Below are 22,415 nucleotides of genomic sequence, written 5' to 3' on the forward strand. Positions count from 1 at the left end.
ACATAATCTGCTTCCATGAACCTAAGACCATCTTAAGTGCAACTATAATATTCCTATTGTAAACGGAGACATTCAAATGCAAAAACACCCCAAATTTATGCTTTTTAAAATCTCAGTTCCTTGTTAATACTTTGCACCCATGAACAGGAAAACTAACTGAATTTAAATTGGTAAGAATCATGGGTTACTTTATACCAGGAACGCTTACCCTTTCTCAACCCTAGCCTCCTCTGAAGGCCAGCTGTGATGATGGCCTAAGTCATTTTGGCAAGCAATTGTGCATTCAGTTTTGTGCATGCACACACATCCACACAGACTGTACTTCAGTCCACACACTCACTACACATGGTGTGTGTGTGTGTGTGTGTGTGAGAGAGAGAGAGAGAGAGAGAGAGAGAGAGAGAGAGAGATGCAGACACCCAGCAAACTCACACACACAGGGGAAGCTGAGCTGTGAGGAAGAGATAAAGTGCTCTGAAGACCAAACACAGATTTTTTTTTCTACCTGCAGTGCTGAGCTGGGAAAATAACCTCTCCTCTTAGAACTGCCCTGCTGAGATGGGAAGATAAAGTACACTTTCTGCTCTTCAGAAAGCAAACTCCGAAAAGCAAAGATAGTGACTTTCCTCCGAATTAACAGCACCACACTTCTTTCTCCCAGCCTACAGCTGCAATGGAGAGAAAGACCACCTGAGCGTTCTTCCTCACCTTGCAAAGGTGCCTTGGTGTTTTTCCTCTTGTGTGTCACTATTGTTAGAGGAGGTCTTAATGCTCAGAAAACTAGCAGGAGCATTATCTTTTAAAAACAAAATTACTGTCCTGGAAGGCTTGGGGTGTCAAAAGTCATATATTCAAAAAATATGCTAGGTATATCAGCTTGGGAAGGAAGCTGCTCTGAACCATGGGTAGAATGGAAAGGGAGGCAATTTTGGAGGTTCTTGTTTCCCACTGCAGCCTCTGGAGGATTTGCCAACCCTCTGGAGTATTTTTTTATTTTAAAAAATTCATTTATTTCAATGGTACAGAAGATAAATTCTGAGGAAAGAATTATTACAACAGTAAATGCCAAAAACTTGTCCTGATGAAATTACAGACTTTTACCATGTCATTGTGTTAAAAGTTTCATTTGATTACTCTAAAAGATCATGCCACATTTTCCTGTGAATGCTGGTTTGATTCCTGCCACAGTCTGAACAATTTACGTATTTGATAAAAATTTGCCATACGTTATAAAAGGAATATGGATTGCATTTGCCCTTTGTCGCTCTCACCTGGCATGTTAAGTTTCCTCTGGAGTACTTTTAAGCCGTATGTCAACCATCTCAAAATGTTTAAACACAAAAAATAGCTTCTTCAATCATATCAGAATCAGAGTTCCAAAAGACTACATCTTTGTCTTATGCACATCAAGAACCAATCCAGCAGTTTTCAGTATTTCTGGCAGTTTTAATTCCCTTCTTTAGTTCACTTAGTTACAGTGTCTGATGCCTGTTAGTTTGGGAGCAAGTCCCATTGTGTTCCATGGGGCGTACTCACAAAAAAGTGTGAATAGGATTGCAGCCTGAGGCACAGAGCACAATGGAACTTGCTTCTGCTACACATGAATAGTGTTGCCCTACTATGCGTTTTAATTCACTTAAGTCGAAAATAGGCCTACTTTTTGCTGCACTTTCTATTTTCAGCCACTGTGTGAATGGTCTGGTACAAAATATTGGGGGCATGTGCTTCAGTTTAAGTACATGAATGGTCCCATTGACTCCTAAAGCAAATTGGGAACACTCAGTACCTTATAAAATTAGGCAGTCACAGCTCACTATTGTAGCAATGAATCCTTCAATGTAGCGTATAGTTGACAATGAAAACTTCTCATTCTATTTTATAAAACCCATCATGTACTCTATGCAATTGTATAGTGTGATACACACTTTAAAGAGCATTACGTTGTACAAAATCATTGGAATTTCTGAGTAAGCATGCATAGGCTTATAATCTTATTTATTTCCCTTTTGAGCAGATCTCCTAATAATCTAAAATCCATTTGCTTTGTGACTGTAAATCCAGTATTTGTTCCAGTGAACAACTGCAGACATTTTAGAAATACCCATGCACTAATTTGTTTGAAAACCACAGGTTTTGACCTCTTGTTTATATCTATATCTGTATCTATATCTATATATCTCTCTCTCTCTCTCTCTCTCTCTCTCTCTCTCTCTCTCTCTCTCTCAACTTCTACATCTACTGCGTTTCTTCTTAATGGTTCATCGGATCAAAATCATACTTCACACTCTAACACAGTATCTCCAACTCCTCCACACTCATGGACTAGGGGTGTGTGTGTGTGTCTTGGTGGACTACTTAATGATTTTCCACCTGTAATGTGCTGTGCTAGATGCTGTAAAAAGTTAAAATGTATTTTTACTGCTTCTTTCATTTATTATGTATTGCATCTTATAGTATTGCGATTTGAATTGCATAGAATCCAAACTGTAATGCAACGAAATACAGTGTTAGTAATAAATGAAGCACTCAAAATACAGTTAAAAACAATGTGAATATTTAATATTTACCACTTCCATCTTCAAAGAAAGACATGGCGTGAACCCCCTAAATGGAGCTTGTGGACCCACAGACCACAGCTTAGGAACCCCTGCTTTAGTCTATCACCAAGCATAGCCACGTAGAATTGCTGTTACATGCTTTTTTAAAAAATCTGGATGCAACTGGGTGACTCTCTCACGCTACTGAGTTACCCTTCAGTTTCACTGACACATGCACACATTCAATAAGGAGCTACTGCTGGCTTCAGCAAGCGAAAAAGACAGAAATGTCTTACCTGCAGAAAACGTCAGCTGGATCTGTTCTTCAATTATTTCAAGTGCAATAAAATCATGTTTTTCATTAAAACGCCCATTGTAGAGAAGCAGAGCATTCCTTTCCCTGGTTGCAAACCTAAAACAGGTCAGGAAGCACACAGGAAGAATTATCTACAGCAAAGTTGCTCCGTAAACAAACCTCTTAAGAATTTCCAGCCACTGTGTTAACAAAGAATGGACACTTAGTATATTCCTAGCTGTAAAATGGAACCTATTTCCTTTGTAATGTACCATATACTAGCAAAATGTCTGAAACTGTATCTACGAAGAGAACCTATGACATCACCACAACAGTTTCCTAAATAAAATACATCAGGTGGCATTTAGTGCTAGTCCTAATCAGAGTAGACTCATTGAAGTTAATGGACATGACTAATTTAGATTTACTTTGCCAATTAATTTTTTATTGAGTTTCACCAATTTTTAACAAATTAACATCAAATCCAATACACATTTAAAAGTTGAATCCCCACCCTTCTTCCATGATGTTTTTGTTCCCACCCTTTCCTGCTGCATTATATTTTTCTCCATCGATGACCCAGTCAATTATTGTGGGGCCTGCTATAAGTGCCAATCAACCGATCAGCAGTTACAGCCAGCCTTGCTTGTCAATGAATGAACAGGAGTGCACTTTAAGGCTCCATATTATTTCTTCTGCAGTTATGTCTTTATCTGCATCGCATCCAATGTCCCATTATGGCATCAGGTACGGAGAAGGTAACTGTGGTTTGGGAAAAATGGCTTAGCAGGCCAAATTAGGACACTGCTGACTTATTCTTATAGTGCTTGGAGCAGATGTGCGAGGTTACAAAAAATGGTGGGTCGTACCAGGCCACTATCACTTTCATGCTTATTGGAAGCCCAATCCTAAATGTCTACTCAGAAGGAAGCCCCATTGTTGGGGTGGAACTTCTAAGAATCTGATCTTAGGACTGCAGCCTGCATCGAAGACCTGCCTAGCTGTTCTGCCCTATTTGTCATGCAACCACCCACCCTCATCAAGGACATATTACTGGGATGTGTCCAAGAAACTATTTCTTTAAAACAGTGACTGGTTGGTGGAAGGAAGGAAAGGAGAGAGAAAGAGAAGCTCCTCAGCCTTATAGTAGGTGGCACACAGCTGACAATTATTGCAGAAAGTGTGACAAGATGCTTAAGAGAAAAGAAACAGCTTGTGATGAAGAAGTAGATGATTTTAAGCTGCCTCTACTTTTTATTTAGCTATTTTAATTACATCTGCTTTTTCAGCTGTGGTATATGGCATACATAACCTACAGCCTTCATGCAATTTTGGAAGTAGTTAACTTGCAACACAGTTTGTGGGCATGAGGGTTATTTTAAAAACACAAATTGAAATCAAGTGGTGAACTTCATTAGATATGTCTTCAGCTCTTTGCCATGGTTTGGCTTCGTGTGTGAACCAGGTCAGTGACTGGAAATTTTCACTAGAAAGGAAGCAAACTTACATGAGAGAAACAGTGAAATGGAAGCGTTGCCTTAATCCTTTGAAAGTGACAAATGACTCTGGGGGAAAGCTCCTTGTGGTCATCTCGCAGTAAGGTCTCTCATATTCGCCAGCAGGGCATTCGCATTTGAAGCCTCCTATGAGCAGATCGACGCACCTCCCACCATTCTTGCACACTCCCGGAGCGCAGCGCCCAGAGCGAGCATTCACTTCGCAGTACTCTCCTAAAAAAACACAACCACAATAAAAAATCCATCCACATCCAGTGTGAGGAAATAATAATATGCCTCCAAAACCTTTAGTAGATCAAAAGCATTTCAAATAGTGATTGATGAACTTCAGCAGAATAAACTATCATCTGAAATAGGCTGTGTATTTATGTCTAATTCCATAAACCCTAGCCTCGTGAGTTAGCTGTTAAGTGCCATAGTCTGCTCTTACACCTCTGACAGAAGACCCCTCCATGCTCTCCCATTACACCAGGCCAGTTGTTTCATTCTTATGAAAGTAATTGACACTGTTGCAGAGGAAAGAGCCTCTACAGTGGTGCCTCGCAAGACGAAATTAATTCGTTCCGCAAGTCTCTTCGTCTTGCGTTTTTTTCGTCTTGCGATGCACGGTTTCCCATAGGAATGCATTGAAAATCAATTAATGCGTTCCTAGGGAAACCGCCTTCAGACCAGGTCCGGGGACAGTCTGTCCCCAGACCTCTTCTGAAGGCTGGGGGGGGGGGACAAGGGCTTTTCTTCCCACTCCCAGCATTTTAAAAAACCCCGGGACAGCGGAGGACTTCTCCGCTGTCCGGGCGATCTTAAAATGCTGGCGGGCGGCATTTTAAAATCGCCCCGGACAGCGGAGGACTTCTCCGCTGTCCGGGGTGATTTAAAAGCCCCTGGGAAGGCAGGCAGGGGGGACAAAGACTTTTGCCCCCCGCCCGCCTTCAGAAGAGGTCCTGGACCTCTTCTGAAGGCGAGCGGGGGGCGAAAGTCTTTGCTCCCCCCCGCCTGCCTTCAAAAGGTGTCCCCGCGGCGGCGGGAGGTGTCCCCTGCCCCCCGCCCGGCTTCGGAGCACCGGGAGAAGCGATCTCCCGCAGCCCCTTGCTGCAAAAGACGTCCGGGGGCAGCGGGGAAGAAGCGCTTCGCTTCCCGCTGTCCCCGACCTCTTTTGAAGCAAGGGGCGGTGGGGAGAAGCGATCTCCCCGCAGCCCCTTGCTTCAAAAGAGAAGACCCGCTGTCCCCGGGGCAAGCTTCATTTTGCGAAGCAAGCCCATAGGGAAATTCGTCTTGCGAGGCAACTCGAAAACGAAAAAACCTTTCGTTTTGCGAGTTTTTCGTCTCGCGAGGCGTTCGTCTTGCGGGGTACCACTGTATTGCATGATTGTGGTGGTGGAATTAAACAGTCAAAAGGACTATTAAAATATCATTAAAAATACACTAACATCAAAAAAGCATTTCCACCCACACTACAAGGATAGCACCATATCTTGCTGTCTGATCAGAGCCAATCCTTCTGTTACCTAGTAATCACAATGAAGTCTCTCAGGCTACAGTGCTTTTGCATGTTTGAACTGTTGAGAACAGCACAAACCTAAATAAATGGCTAAGTATGGTCTTATCCCTATTGAAACCGAAAGAGAGTATCTACCAATAAAGCCCTGACTTCTATCTGGAGTGACATCTTACAGGGCCGATGAAAGGGCAATTGACAACAAACAAACAGGGCATTGACATGCACATATGTACTTGCAGAAACACTACAGAATCAAGTAAACAAGAGAACAGGCAGCTGTCTGTATGGTCTGTAATCTTTAAATCACTGCCATTCTTATGGGTAGAAAAAAATGGCCCTGGAGTTATTAAATAATAGCACATTCTTGAATGTAAATTTTTAATAACTACTTGGGTGATCCCTGAACATTTCACCAAGGTCAAGAATGTCTCCTGGCAAGTCAACAGACCCGTTTGCTCATTCTATTGTTTGTCCTCTGTTCCTGTTTGAAACAGTGGTTGCCTTTATATTTAAAAGACCCTCTTTCACTTTCACTCACATCTGAAATCAAGACTGCAAATTTAAGATGTTAGCAACACAGGAGGCAAAGCATAGGAATTCATGGTGGGTTGGAGTGATATTTGTCTTCAGTAAAGGGATGTACAGCATAAAGGGGCTATAATGAAATACTAAGAAATAACAATAGAGTGCCAGACCTTATTTGCTCAAGGTCTGTTTATGCAATCATTTATCCTGGGACACCAACTCCTGGACTTGACTGAACTTCTAATTTGTTTACACCTTCAAAATGTGAATGTGATTCTGAAGAAATCTGTGTGGCTGAACAATGCCTAGTTATCTTGAGGGCTCTTGACCCTTCTCTTCTTCATAAAAAAGCCAAGTGATCTTGTAAACAATCCTATGAATGGGATGGAGGGGGTGGAAGAGTACTGAGTTTGCTACAGATGTAGAGTGAACTGTGAAAGGCCCACAGAGTAATGGGTTTCTTACATTGTATAGGACAGGACTATTGACTCAGATTAACAACCCAGACAGAAACTGTGAATTCACACTCCTGTAAAAACACCTCTTTTCATACTTGTTATCTCCATATGAATAGTAAGAAATAAAATCATCTTTGATCTCTGTGTTGGTTTACATGTGTACCTGGCATGTAAGTGGAACACAGTTGCAAGACATAGTCTTCTTCTCTTCCCCCAAAACACACAGAACCTTTAGCATGAACTGAACTGAGGTCCACATGGCTATGCCTCTCATGGGACCTTTTAATTCCTTGAATGTTCAAGCAGGATCTATTCATATATGAATCTGCATACACATGATCTGGTACGCATAAGGTTCTGAGCTTCTGAGCTACACATCCATCGTCTGTTGAGCCCATGTGTGAATCAGCTCTGCCTCACACATATTAATATAGTGTTTGCTTTCTGCACACCAATATTTTGACAAAGTCAAGAAAAATGTGACAGCAATTAAGCCTAAAAGCTAGTGCAGTTGTAGTGCTTATTTTAGAATGTTGGGTTAGTATTTGGGAGACCAGAGTTAGAATTCTTTGGGCTATCTCTCAGTCTAACCTACCAAACAAGGTTGTTGTCAGAACAGAGAGGAGGAGAAACACATACGCTACCGTGAACTCTTTGGAAGAAAGGTTGGATATAAATGTAACAATAAATTAACTTAAATTAATAAAAAGGCTGCATTGATTCAAAAATTCGAAAGGAATTGTTTCTATGTAAGCATGTTAATCTCAGGTTGTCTTGTGTGATTTGTGCTCATACTGTATTGTGATGGTCATTGGCTATAAACAATAAAATCTACTGACATCAGATTGTAAGGCTTGCAAATAAAAGTTTTGAAGGTTATGTGTCACTTTGATGGTAAGCCACTGCCGCAGATGTGCTATTCTTGTGCTATACACAGATAAGCCAGTGAAAATGCTTAGGATTGGGATGCTAATGCTTACGCTGTGCAAATATTTAAATGTGTGAACTGGAGAAAGTGTGGTATGAGGCTTCATGTCACTTTGTCTCATCAAGGAGGACACTTGTCAGAATTGGAAGCATTTCTCACAATAAATATAAACTAATTTTGGGGTAAGACAACAAAAATGGGGTAATACAAGAGTGACAGTAGCAATTGGGTAGACAGGCCAGGAAGATATAAATGTGGCATTCCATGCATATTGTTCCAGCAGAAAGAGAGCTCTCACTACTCCCTCACATTTCACAGAGGAGCCATGCTAGACTGAGGCATTTCACTTCTAGAAGCTACTGGAGTGACTAGCAACATTGTGCCTGTTGAACAGTTCAAGAGAACTCAAAAACTTTTGTGCCTTTTGGTTGGTCCTAATAAAGTCATTACCCAACTGTTTTTCTGCTTATGGACCAAAACAGCTTCCCTGATTTATTATAATGCTAATAAAGTGAGCATAGTTTTCCCTTTTTAATACAACCAGGGTTTTAAAACTATAGACAGAGATGGAATATCTGTTTTCTCCTCCTCCTCCTCCTCCCCTACAGTCTGTCTGTCTGTCTGTCTTTCTCTCTCTCTCTCTCTCTCTCACACACACACACACACACACACACACGGGCAGACAATTTGGGATCCCTCTTTTCTTTTTAATTTGGATTTTAAAAAATAATTTAAAGAGGAAAGAAACAATGTATTTGGGATTACAAATTATTTAGGGCACATCTGCTAACAGCAACAAAAGCAATTCCCCCATCAGCAGAAAATGCAAACACATTCTCAAGATTATATACTTAATTTCCATTGTTTACAAAAGGCTGTCCAGTGTCCTTAATCCATGATGTCAACAGAAGCTGTACCGCAAGCCTAAGAGATGGCTTTATTTATTTACAAACTTACTTATAGGTTCTTGCACTATTCATGGAAATAAGTACATCATTTTTATCTAATTGGTCGTTAAATGTTCTTACAACCAAGCCTGGATAAATAAAAATGCAAAGTATGAATAGTTAAAAAACAAGTAGGGGATCTGAATAGAAAGGAAGAGGGGAATAACAGTTTGCCCAGAAGCTTAAATTTACCCATTTAAGCCTTGTTGAATATACTGTAATCCAGGTTTCAGTTATTTGCAGACACACCTCCATACACCTGACAACTACAAAATTAGTTTGCCTCAAGCCAGGAATTCAGTATGATGATACCCTTTGTTAATTTAGCCTCTGGCTGTGCTGTGCTGATGGGGTGGGGCTCGGGGCCTTGCCATGCAATGTTCTAACTGAGGGCTATCTCTTCCAGATACTCAGTTAAAGGTGCCATCCTACACTTGCCTACTCAAAAAAAAAGGAGCACTGAATTCAATGTGACCTCCTACCAGTGTGTGTAGTGTGTCCAGAACTGCATAAGAGTGCACAAAACAAAACAAAACACCACTTCATGACATAAACAATAATAATAAAGCAGACCGTAGTTAGTTGAATTCAGATCTGCAAACAGTAACATGCAGATTTGAGCTATGGTCAATAACTCTGAATGTTAGCAAATCACCAGTTTGCACTACACAGTATTGAGATATAAGCAGCAATCAGTAAGTCAGTTACTTTGAAGCAATATCCAGCTAACTCTCAGGGTTTAACACAGGATAAACATAAAAATTCCTTCCAGTAGCACCTTAAAGACCAACTAAGTTAGTTCTTGGTATGAGCTTTCGTGTGCATGCACACTTCTTCAGATACACTGAAACAGAAGTTGCCAGATCCTTCTATATAGTGAGAAGGTGGGGAGGGGTGTTACTCAGAAGGGTGGTGGGAATGGGAGATAGGCAGATAGCTGGGAGGGCCTGTTGACGACTCTTAACGACTGTAATAGGTCTTACAGAAGAAGGCAAGGGGTGAGGAGGTGAGAAATGGTTTAGTCATGTTTAAGATACACACATAAATATTAGTTATTTCCAGCACCATGGATGATACCCAATGCTGGTGATATCAGTGGGTCTACTTTGAGTATGACTGATACTGGGGAAAGAACATAGCTCATTGGCAGAGCATCTGCTTTGAATGTAGAAGGTCCCAATTTCAATCCCTAGCATCTCCAGGTAAGACAGATACAGACTTCTGTCTGAAACCTTGGAGACCTGCTTCTGGTCAATGTAAACACTACTGGGCTAAATGGACCAAGGGTCTGGTTGGCGGAGACTGCCAGGTTACCTTGTATTAGCCATCTTGAGCTCATGCTGGAAGAAATGCATGATATAAAGTTATAAATGATAATAATTAGATAACAGGGCAGTTTCCTATGATATCAACCAGAGACTTAACTATGCTGAGGATAGCAACAGTGTGAGCTTTTAGTATCAGGAGGAACTGGCAATAGTTGCAGCTATTATAATTTATCAGCCTATCAAAAATGCCAGCTGAGAGCAGCAGGGGCAAGCATTCAATCCGTCTGCCAGAAAAAGGGAATTGGCAGCCAGGAGCAGCCAGGAGAGTGAATATATGCATCTGCTTGTGGTGGTCTTAGCTGCTCTTGCCAGTTGCTCACTGCCCACTCTGAGCAGCAGATGCATTCAGTTACCTTCACTCTCTAGAGTAAGTAGGTAGGCAACTGGCAAGAACAGTTGGGAGAGCCAAATGTTTTCTGTCAATTAAAAACCCCCCCAAAGTGATTCAAGAAATTCACATATAGAGATTTTATATCACCTGGGAGGGCATCTCCATGTCGGTGCTCTGTGTCCTTGTAATTTTGTATTCAATAATACATAACAGAGAAATTAAAGCCCAAAATTTCACGTACAAAAACATATCTACTTTTAGTACAATTAAATCTGCTTTATACCTTTTGCTAACATGCTTTTTATTTTCTTATTTTTTGCTAATAACATTCTGAGTATCTGGTGTTGAATTATTTGCTTTTGAATGGGAGAATAGCTCTGGTGGTGCAATAAATCTAATATTTTGTTTTAATCCTTAAATTTATATTATAAATTTATATTATAAATCCAATCATGTTAGAATGTCCAGTTACATATGTATATGTAATTTATGATAAATAAATAAAATTTTAAATTTTAAAATGAAAATAACATTCTTAGTCAAAAAGTGGGGGGGGACTCAGACCCAGAAGAACTGATTCTTTGGCATGGTAGCAATTTGATTAATTATTTAGCATCTTGTTATCATGCTAGTTCAGCGCTAATGAGAAGCCTTATTGCAAAGGGAAGTGCGTGACTAGGCTGTCAGTTGGGATTCAACATCATGCTGATCAGGCATCCTAAAGGCAAGAATTCATAATACTTGTATTTGTGAGCAATTAATCACAAGCAGTTATACCAAATTCAAATCAGAAAAGACCTGCACAATACCTTCCTTTAATATTTCTTCATTTTGCACACACAGCCCTGAAGTCCCATTATGATTAACGATAGAAAGATATACTCGGAGGGGAAGAGTTTATGCACAGCCTTAAAGGGAGGAAAAAATACTCAGAGGCTTGTGCAACTCAAATAAACTCCCCCTGGGAAGGCAAAGGCACAGGTTTTGCATACCTTGGAAAACAGGAACAAAGGAAGTTGCCTTATACTGAGTTAGGCCATTGGTTCATCTAGCTTAGTATTGTACCTCCGGGCACTTCTCCTTAGCTGAAATTTCAGTAAGCCAGAGGGCATTCTGTGTAATACTCTGCCACTTTCATGATATAACAGGTTTCCGGAGAGCCAGTAATGGAAATATAGCAATATTGCTAATAAAGATGCCTAGAGGTCAGGAAAAAGGGAAGCACATATCCACACCTGCCAAGACAAGGAGCAATGATCGTCCTTCTGTGTGTGCCCTCTCCAAGGGAGGCACGGAGGGTGGCAACATGAGAACAGCCCTTTTCAGAGGTAGCCCCCTGTTGTGAAATATTCTCCCCAGGGAGGTGTGCATGGCACCGTCACTGACTACTTTTAGGAGCCAGGCAAAGTCGGTGCTTTTCAGCCAGGCTTTTGGAATTAACTTGGAGGGATTTAGATACTGTGGACTCCATGATCCATTAGACCACCTTTTATGTAAATGAAAGTTTGCCATTTTTATTTTGTTTTGCACTGGTTTTAAGTTTTCTATTACATTGCAAGTTGTTCTAAGCTTACTTCAACTTTTAATAAGTGACTATTAGCGCAATGGTCAAGAATCAATGAGGAAATACAGAAGAAACGTCTAATGTTGTGTCTCTATACAGCTCCCAAGCATCTGGGGTGATTTAACCCTCTTGACTTTGCCATTCAATTTCCTTTTTACCAATCCCTTCATTTTTGGGAAGTTTCTTCAATTGTTAATTTATTATCTCCTATCAACAATAGGGAGAGTTAATCTATTTTCTTCTTCTTTAAAGTGTGGGTGACTATTTGCTTTTGCAAAGCAATGGAAAGGTATTCCATATCCACTGGAAACAAACAAAACAATGTATGAAGACTGGCATTTATGCAATTGACTAGTATCCCCAGTTTGATGCTGATGAGCATGAATATTGGAACTGGCCCTCTACGTCTAGGTGTTTTTATCAGTATTATTGTAATAGTGCTGCTTTTTTCATCAGGTGAAAAAATGACCTTATGATCTTATGACCTCAGGGCTAAAAATTTTCATACTCTCAAAATACCACCCAAAACTATTCAGCAAAGGGCAAAACCACGGACATACCCTCAACAGGAGTTATTTCTCCAGTCCGTGATGGAATCACCTTTATGATGAAGGTGACACGGTGAACTTCTGGGTTCATGGGTGGGTGGGGAAAGGAGGATTTAGTGATTACACTGATGTTAGGCATATCACTTTCAATTGCAAAGCTTCCTTAATGCCAGCACTTTAAAATGCTTTTGTAACATCAGAAATCCTGTCAGACCATTTTAAAGCCTAATTAAAAAGAACAAACAAGAATGTTGAATCTCCAGAAGGGGTTTCAAAAGAAGACAGACCAGGACTTTGATCTGTTGAAACATTTCCACAGGCAAAAAGCAACAGATGCCAAGAGGGGAGGGGGAATACTCAAGGTTTTCAGTGATGAGTGTGCATTGCACCCGGGGCTGGTTGAACAGGTCAACTGAATAGTGCTGAATTCTGTAGATGAACACCAACAGAGACATCTCAGTAATCAGTAACCGAGACAGAATGGAAGATCTGCAAATCTAATGGTCAGTGCTCCGTTGACAGTGCTGGAAAGTCGGAATTGAAACCTCATGGCAGAATGAAGTTAACCCCAGAGGTGATTTATGGCACTTTGACTTGGGTAAAACAGTCAACAGTAAATCAGTAATGTCAAAACCAAGAAATGAGCCAAGTACTCAATACTACAGTTAATTTAACAGCTTTCTCTCCTGCTAACAAGAAACTGTCTCTCATCAAACTGTTAAATTAACCAACTGTGCGTACACAAATTGATGGTTTAAACACAAAAAGGGCTAATCTGCACTACTGGATGAAACAGATTATCTGGATCCATTTCAATCTGGATTCTGACCTAGATTTGGAATTGCTTGGTGGCTCTGATGGATGGCCTATATTGAGACGTAGATGGAGGTATATAACCCTGCTTATTTTGTTGGATATCTCTGGAGGATTTAATACCAACTAACCATGGTATTCTCCCACATAGGGTCTCTGAGTTGAGGGATCAAGGGCATCGTTTTTCAGTGGCTCTGCTCCTACCTAGAGGGCCAGTTCCAGAGGAGGTACTGTGCTACTGTATTTCAGCCCAGTAGCATCTATTTTATGGGGTCCCACACGGATCAATTTTGTTTCTTATGTTCAACATTTACATAAAGTTAATGAAGGATATTATAAGAGGATATGTAATTGGATGGCATCAATATGCCAAGGACACTCAGCTCTACCTATATTTCCCAGCTATCTCAGGTGAAGCAGAAGTGCTGATCCAGTGCTTGCGAAAAACAATGGATTGGATGAGGGTTAATAAATTTAAAATTAATCCTGACAAAACAGGTGCTGTTTTTGGATGGTTCATCTGCACAGGAAGGAACCTGCCTTCTCCTTAAAATATCAGGTGTGCAGACTGTGGGTGCTATTTGGTTAATCTTTACCGCCTGCACATATTGGGTGATATGCCCAATAGTAAATCCACTGTTATCTATAGATATATATTTTTTAAAATTATAGGTTGTATTTTAAAATAGTGTTGCCCTCTCAAGCCCTTGGAATAAGAGTGTGTTAAAAACAAATATAAATAAGTACGCTTTAGTCTTACTTTACTGTTGTGTAGCATAAAACAATCTTCAGAAAAGAAGGGAATGCTTAAGAACATATGAGTCTGCTGGATCAAGTCAATGGCCCCTATAGACAAGCATCTTGTTCTCACAATGGCCTGTGGAAAGCCTGCAAGTTGGACCTGGGAGCAACAGCATTCTGCCCACTCAAAGTCCCCACAACTGGTATTCAGAGGCATGGTGCCTTTGACAGTGAGGAAGAACATAGTCCAGATTCCCAGACACAATGAACAAATGCTCTGCCTGACCTACTAATCAAACACATAGAAACTGTAAAGAAAAGAAGTGTTTTAACTTGCAGAAATGGGTGAAAGTTTGCTACTGACCAGCTCAGTAACTGAAATATAACTTAATCATACACTGCACAAGAATGATTAATTTTTGCATTATTGTGTTTTGCAATTCTCCTGAATGTAGTACATTGTGCAACTGGCAAAATTAATCTCTCCGCCTTGAAGACTCCAGAGCATTACTTCTCACGATTATAGAAAGAGACAGAGGAAAGCCTTCTAATGACTCCAGTGCTTGAATAAAAGAACACTGCCACACAGGCACAAGCAAGTTCACATGACCACTGTACAGGATGCCGGTTGGGTTTTCTTTCTTTTCTTTGAGCACAAGCCACAATTTCCACTCCACTGTTTGATCCACTTTGGAAAGGCTTGCAAGAGCAGCATGCAAAATAGCAATTTTTGTGACTAACAAACAGCTCCAGTGCACAGAACCCATCTAACCCCTGCCCCCCTGCTGTAGTAAGTAGGGATTTAATTTTTTCTCACAAAAGGAGGCGGAACAGCTAAGGAACATGGAAAAACAGATACAGAGGCTCCATACTGCAACAGAAACTTTTTTGATTCCCTGGGCAGTGACTAATTTGGCATGCTTCTTTTACTTACATTTAGTAAACAAAGTAAAAAAAAAGTTTGAACTGTCATGCTTGCCTAATATGGTATTTGCGACTGACATCCATCGTTACAAATGAATGTTAAGAAAAGGGGGGAAATCAATGGGAAAATTGGAAGCTGGGAAATTTTCTACCCACATTACTGCTGGAAACCCTAACTCTTGGACTGACATGATGATTTTAGTACTAGATAAGTGATTTTACAAAATGTGAACATAAAATCTGTTCTCTTGCTGCTTTATGTCCAAGACATATGCTTCCTACATACAAGATGGGGGGAACAGGACACTTGGGAATCTACTTTATATTCTCTAGTCTATGACATGTTGTGTTTCTTCCTTACCACAAGCATCTTCATAGTATGAGATTGTTGTAGGCAGGTATTCAAGCAAGTGGATGTACGTTTTTGGCCAAATGAAATTAAGTTGCTCCAGATCTGATTTAAACCCACAAATATTATGTCTCCTTATCACTCACCTCCCTGCATCACAGGAAGTACAGTCTGTCCCAGGTAATTATAATTGGTGGGTATTTCCATTTCAAAAATAGCTCATAAAAGCTCTGTGTAGCTGACTATTTGAAACAGAAGACTCCTGAAGACAGAGAAACTTTCATCATGTTTAAATTACATCTAAACAAATGAAAAGCTTCAAAGTATTGTGGGAGAAATGAGAATGGGAGGGGAAAAGAAGCCTCTTCATTGGGACGTAATTGCCTTTTGGAGGAAATCAAGGTGTTTGGGGTATATCTGTAATATAATCTAAGCAAACAGATGAAAGATTTTGTGCTATTTTCTTGTAATTATTTTTCCAAGCATAGGGTTAAATGGATTTTGAGAGCTTCCAAAGTACACTGCATTTCCTTGAGGATTATCACTCCAACAAGGGTAGTCCAGCCTTTTAAGTCTAGGATAAGATTTTCAAAAAGCCAGCATCAGAAGGTTCCAGTGTGTACTGGCACTACAAATTCCCTACATTCCTCAACTTTCAGTCAAGCAAAAGTGAATACCCACACCACATTTTTGCCTGTATGCACCAGGGCAGCCACCATTGGGGATGATTTTTGTTCCAGCCGTAAAAAGCACAGTTGATTCCTTTTTATCAATTTACATGGTCAATAGCTGTGCTGTGGCCATTCCTCTGGCAAATATGCAGATTCTGTGGCCTCACGTGCAGCTATAGCTCCAAACAAGTTTGAGAACTATGATCCAGAGTGTCTTGTCAAGGTAGATAAAGAATTTAGGAAGTGAGAGATACATTGTAGTTAAGGAAAGGAATATCAACCATCTTTTTTAGAGCATAGTAGAAGAACCCACGGCACTCTTAACTGTTGTTGGTCTCCAATTCCATAATTCCTAACCATTTACTATGCTGGCTGGAGCTATGAGAGTTCAATGATGTCTGGATGGGAACAGGTTCCTCATTCCTATTTTATACGCAACAACCATTCTCAGGGGAAATGTGAATATGCTTCACGGTAAATCCATTTATCTTCTATTATCTGCATCTGAGGGAACACTCATGACTTACATGGAGCATTTGCAGTGTTTATGCTAGTGCATAGTGACATGAAGATGCAAAAGTGAAGATGCATGTGAACTCACACAGTGAACTCACTCCAACTAAAACATATAGTGAGCACACACCCAGAAACCATGGCCACTTGGGTTCATCAGTGCATATAAATGTACAATCCAATGGCCACTGAGAGGGCACTGCAGGGGGCATGGAGTAGACTAGATCTACCCCCCCCCCACATTGTCAGAGACAGACCTGATGTTAGAGCTCACCTCTTTGATACCACCAACTTCTCTAAAGCCCTGGCCCAACCAACATTGCAGCTTCTGCACTGGAAAAGCCAAGTAGTGTTATAACAGTGGAAGGGATAGGATTCAAAGGATCCTAAGCCTTCCTGGTGCCAAGAAAGAATCAATTTAGACATGCGTCTGAGTGCATCTATAGCTGTCTTTCCCTTCCCTCCTATTGTTCCCAATAGGAGGGGAAGGTGTATAAAGGAGGAACAACATTGTGTTCCACTGTTTGTTTCTTCTCTGTGTATATACATCTTCACAACTGACCCCAAAACTGCATGCTTCAATATAACTGAACTGTTCTAGCAAATCCAGATTGTATGCAAGCATTTCCTCAACTCTTCAGAGTTGAGCTGGTGCTCTATAGCAGGTTCTGTTGGGAAGTGCCAGAAGCCCTGTTGTCCAGATACAGAAACATTCCACATGTGTAGGGTGTGTGAGAATTAACCCTGATAACCTCGGCCTTGATCTCTGTGCATTTTGCCATCTTTTCTGTCCATAGTTTATGACAGTTCTTTGGTCTGCACCATTCACCAGCTTCTATCACACCACAGCCATCTCAGTTGTTCAGAGGAAAGATAACAATTGAAACAACTGTGAGGTGGGATTTATATTGCCTTTATTTACTGCATTGGCCCTCCGTAGCCTATACCCCTGATTCTACTTAGACAACAGTCCAGTTAAAGAATCTTAGTTAACTGGGGATGCGAGGGACTGAACACTGGACCTTGTGCATGCAAAGCATGCTTTGGGTCTTCCCCTGCTCCTGTTTATTTATAGTTAGGTTCAAATTTGGCCTTATGCTTTGGCTTCTTTTTGGTATTTTGATTTACTCAGAAGATAGAAGGTTGGCCTTTCTTAACACATAACACATGCATAATGCAATGCTTATTTCACAAAAGTAAGAACATACCCGTGTAGTCTTCATAACATTCACAAGTGTAGCCTCCTTCTCTGCTTCGGCAAAGGCCATTGTTTCCACAAGGGTTAGAGTAGCACAAGTCAATCTCCGTTTCACAGTAGTCACCTGTAAACCCAGGGGGACACCGACACCTCAGCCCATTGATGGGGTGTATGGGTCGGAACAGGACACTGTTTGAGCTGATAAATGGAGCAGAGCTGTCAAATTTAAGTACGGACACACACTTCATGTAGTTTTCACAAGGCTCCCGCAGACAAATGTTGTCATCAAAAGGCAATACCCGCTGGGTGGATATCAATGTTAGGAGTGTCCTGTTGAGGTATATCTGTTCCTGAAGGTCCTCCGAGGGGAAGAATTTGTTCCGAATGCCACCAGGAAGCAAAGCAGAAAAGGTCACATTCAGAATATTGGAGCTGACATCTGTGTCGTTTTGAATATTGAAAACAAAAATGCCCTCTTTGGTTGTCGACAGCACAGTAGCCACACCTTCCACAAAGAGAGCAAGCAGTGGTGAGAGAAACTTCTCTTGAGACATGTTTTCCAGTCGTACTGTGATACTGTTGGTCAGCATGTCATCAGTAATGATCGTCACCCGTAAGGTGCAAAGCGCTGTAACACTGTGAATGCCATCTATGGAGGAAAGAGAGAAGAATCAGAGGTGTTTCCAGAAACATTCCCAAGTGCTTACACATGCAGGCACCATCAAATATGGGGTGCTGATTCATATCATGCACAAGAGCAGTAAAGAGTATGCCAGCCAACATCTCAAATGGCCAGTGGTAGTTCAGTGCTGTAAAGACTCCACAAATGGCAGCAGCCAGGAGGACCTGGCCCACTGATAACTGTGAGGTCAAAATGAGCCCTGACAGCACGGAAATGAGTAGGATCAATGAAGTTATTTAGAATGGAACTTTATGCATTTCAGATCAGTAGCTGGCAGCTTACAATACACACTATGAAGTTCTCGCTTTCTACACAACACCCACATTATCCACTCAAGCAGGAGGCTCAAATTCAAGGAGCTAAAACTAAAAGTAGACTTTGTCAGGAGGGATTCCAGGAGCTCCATAAGCAAAAATACAATCTAACTCTCATTCTACCAACCAAGAAAAATTCACCAGTTCCACCACAATTCTCATATATCCGAATCTAAAGTAGAAATGTAGATAGTCTCAAAATCCAGGAAATAAATAAAATAATAACGTTAAACCTTTTGATTTTGGAGGTCAATCTTATTCCCTTTCACCTTGCCAGAAAATTATGAACCAGGAACTTTTCCAGGGCTTCAAATGTAATGGGATCTGATAAAGCATACATAGTTACCACATCCTATGTACAAATAAATAAACTAATTATTTGTGTATGCGTGCTTGTGTATATAAACATATGCTTCTTAAATTTATTACAACATTGAAATTGCAAATCTAGCATTGTATCCATTCAATAATTTTATGCAACAATGCATTTTTGAAAATAAACATTTTCTATAGAATAAAATCATATTTTAAAGGGTTTAAAGAAAAGAAACTGGGGAAAACCCATGAAAAAATATGGTGGTCAGAAAATTTTCTACCCTACATGACTGCAGTTAATTTTCTGAGATTTACTTGTGCAAGCTATACGGCCAAGATAGTTAAATAAAGCAGAAAACTGAAATACATCAAGTAAAGAGGAATTTCATCTCTAATGCCCATAGAAAATTATTTTGGTTTGTTCTCCATCTGTTATCTCTAATCTATCTGCAGCAAAAACCTAAGGATGACTTGTTTCATCTTAAGTCCCAATGTTTTTAATTATATTATTTATTATTTATATTATTATTTATTTATATTATTATTTATTTTATTTATATTATTGCATTTTCTGTGAATGTTCTTAACCACCTTGAGTGCTGTTTTATAGGGGATTGGTAGGAAATAAGTTATCCCCATTAATAAATAAAATAAATGTGCTCCTCATCATAAGAAACTCTTTGGTCACTTATCTAATACCTTTACAATTTTGAATTAGAGAAGCAGTAGGTGAAGGCCATTACTGAAAATGGTAGTGAAAGTTTCACAGATTAATCAACAGAAAAAACAATCTCATGTGTTTCTAGTGCGTATCTCAGAAGTACTCACAGAGTTCAACGCAATGAGGACTGCAGCCTGAGTGATCAACTCTAATCTGTTAACTGTGTATTGTTCATATAAAAATATAGTAACTATATTAAAATTACCTACAAACCTGAGTAAAACAATCCATCTACTTGCCTTTAATGCTATGATGCAGTTTATCTATGTCAGTTTTGTTGCAAATTTTTAAAAAACCTTTTAAGCTGAACCATTTAAGTTAGGAAGGACTATGGATCTGAATAAATACATTAACCACACCAGCATTAAACATTTTCAGTCACTAGTGATCAGCCTAGACAGAAGTTCCTAAAACAGGCTTGTCAGGTTAACCAGTAGTGTCTTTTGCATCTTTTAACATCAATCATTCTGAAACCTGATTATCAAGCAGATGCATAGCTGGAATACTTAAAAGTATTCAGTAGCAGTGGTATATTGCAATGAGCAGGGGCATCAAAGACTTGGTGCCATTCATCAAGTTGCCTGCATGCTTTCACTCATAGTCTGAACACCCACAACCGCAACTTTATTTAAAAGGTAGGTGTCTCATTGCAATTAGCATTGTCTTTATCTTGATGTGAAGAGATTGGTGAGTCTTAAGGGGGAAAGGAGAAAAGCCAAGTCTCTTCTCCTGAAGAGCTCATTAGTGGAAGCAACTTCCTACCCCTGCACCCCACCATATTCTCCTCCTATATTGGTCAACGAAACTGTACTCATAACATAACATATTTGGGTTAATTAGCTATTTAACCCATAGTGTGCTTCAACCAAAGTAAAAATTGCACCGCCGTAACTAATTCCGCAAATGGGGCTGGCTTTAACTGTGAGAAACCTTGGTTAGACTAAATATCGCCCCCCCCAAGGCAGTTGCCAAAAATTCCAAAAGCAGAATTCGGACATGAGAATAGATCAACAGATGATGCCTATAAATGTAACCATTTCTAAGTCCCATTGATTTCAGTAATAAGGAGTTAGGGCTGTGCTTGAACCACAAAGAAATAAGGCGTAAATAATTCCCTGGCTATCTCTGACTTGCCTTTCAAGCAAGGGAACCAATGCACCATCTTTAAAACTGAAACAGGAAAATGACTGCTAATAATATAGGTAACCCAGAACCACTAGGAAAAAACTATGGATTTTCTTGCTGAATTCCATGGCATGTGAATTGCACTTAAAAGGTACAGTTCAGATATCATTTAAGAAAACAGCAAAACTCTTGTTGCTTTTAACAATAAATGTAGATTCAGTGCATGGGCAGAGTGTGGATTTCAGCACAATAGAAATATAGGATGCAACTTATTACAGTAAATGAACACAAACAACACTAACTAATCATTCAGGCTTACTTTGCAATAACTGCCATCTAGATATAAGCCTCAAGTTGGTTTCTGGTTCCTGGTTCCTATGCAACAGGGGGTTTGCGTGTTTTGCCTCCTGGCAGCACAATGTATTATTATAGTTCCTCTCTCCTAACTACAGTGAAGAAAAGGTACTGAACAAAGAGCTTTTTTCCCCCTTAAGAAAAGCACAATGATGTATATCACATGGTATGTATACCAAGAAGACAAAATATCATTACTGTGTGAGAAACCACTGGAGTCCAGGAACTGTCATAATCAATATCAACTGTCACAATATACAAGACGGCTTCCCCAGAATTCCCAGCATCTATTCTGACACAGTTAATAAATCACCATAAAAGGCACAGCGTCAAGACACCATACAGCTTTGTCCTCCAAAAAGTGAGCACAAAAGGAAATTGGACATGAATGCAAGCAGCTATGGTGAAGCTGAAATACAAACTATAAAGCAGTTAAAAATAACTTTGTTCAATCCTACAACACAAGGATAGTGGGGTATTGAAAAGAAACCACATTTAAACATAAATAAAAGATTTTTATTTAAAATTGTTAGCGCAATAAGCACAACCATGTTTTTGCCAGACGACTGGCCTCTGACTAATTGCTATAGGCCACAGCATGCGAGAAAATCAGTTTGTTAGAAACAGTTCACTTAAAAAATAGGAGGGACTTGTGCCTAGCGCTTATGAAAGAACAATACGCCTTATTCTGAGGGCCTCTGCTAGAATGAAAATGCAATGAGCTAATAATACAACCCAACTCCAACACTTGTTGCAGCAACAAACTTGCTGAGAAGGGGGTCATCAACCTCTGCCCCAGCATGAGGCATGATGTTATAAAGGCTCTGCTGTGATGTTATGACTGCACCACAAAAAACTGAACACTGACACAAATGCTAATGATTAAAGACTGTGCATTAAGGTTTAAGCAACTTGTTTAAACTGGGGGATATTAACTATAACTGTACATTGAATCTCAACTAAGGAGAAGTGAAAGGCTGAAATTTTTAATGTTTAACGCTGCAGTCATATTAAACACATGCAAGTAAGTTCCACTGAATTCCATACAACATGCTTCTGAGTAGACTTGCATACTTATGTGCATTTAACATGCACATTCAGCTTTATGTGCCTGACAAAAAAAAAAAAACTAAAAAGGGGACAGAAAGGGGATGAGTGTCCAGGAAAAGACTTTGGCAATCCCACCCACTATTGAACCCAATAGGTTTTGATTATACAC

General features: G+C 40.0%; 2 protein-coding genes across 3 annotated transcripts in view; both read right to left on the reverse strand.

Moving 5' to 3' along the window:
* LOC310688148 (cadherin EGF LAG seven-pass G-type receptor 1-like) overlaps positions 1-21,421 on the reverse strand; it is a gene marked incomplete at its 3' end in the record, with an annotated part of 22,124 nt that extends 703 nt beyond the window's left edge. Inside the window, exons 1-4 of the mRNA XM_083464272.1 lie at positions 21,162-21,421; positions 17,696-18,334; positions 4,340-4,562; positions 2,834-2,949 (exon numbers count right to left, since the gene is read on the reverse strand). Coding sequence (XP_083320398.1) covers positions 2,834-2,949; positions 4,340-4,562; positions 17,696-18,275 — 919 coding nt within the window. The 5' untranslated portion in view covers positions 18,276-18,334; positions 21,162-21,421. The remainder of the gene's footprint in view (positions 1-2,833; positions 2,950-4,339; positions 4,563-17,695; positions 18,335-21,161) is intronic.
* CELSR1 (cadherin EGF LAG seven-pass G-type receptor 1) overlaps positions 1-22,415 on the reverse strand; it is a 175,135-nt gene that overhangs the window by 96,570 nt on the left and 56,150 nt on the right. The gene's annotated exons all lie outside the window — the stretch shown is intronic.

This window comes from Podarcis liolepis (assembly GCF_965112155.1).
Source record: "Podarcis liolepis genome assembly, chromosome: 10".
NCBI lineage: Eukaryota > Metazoa > Chordata > Lepidosauria > Squamata > Lacertidae > Podarcis > Podarcis liolepis.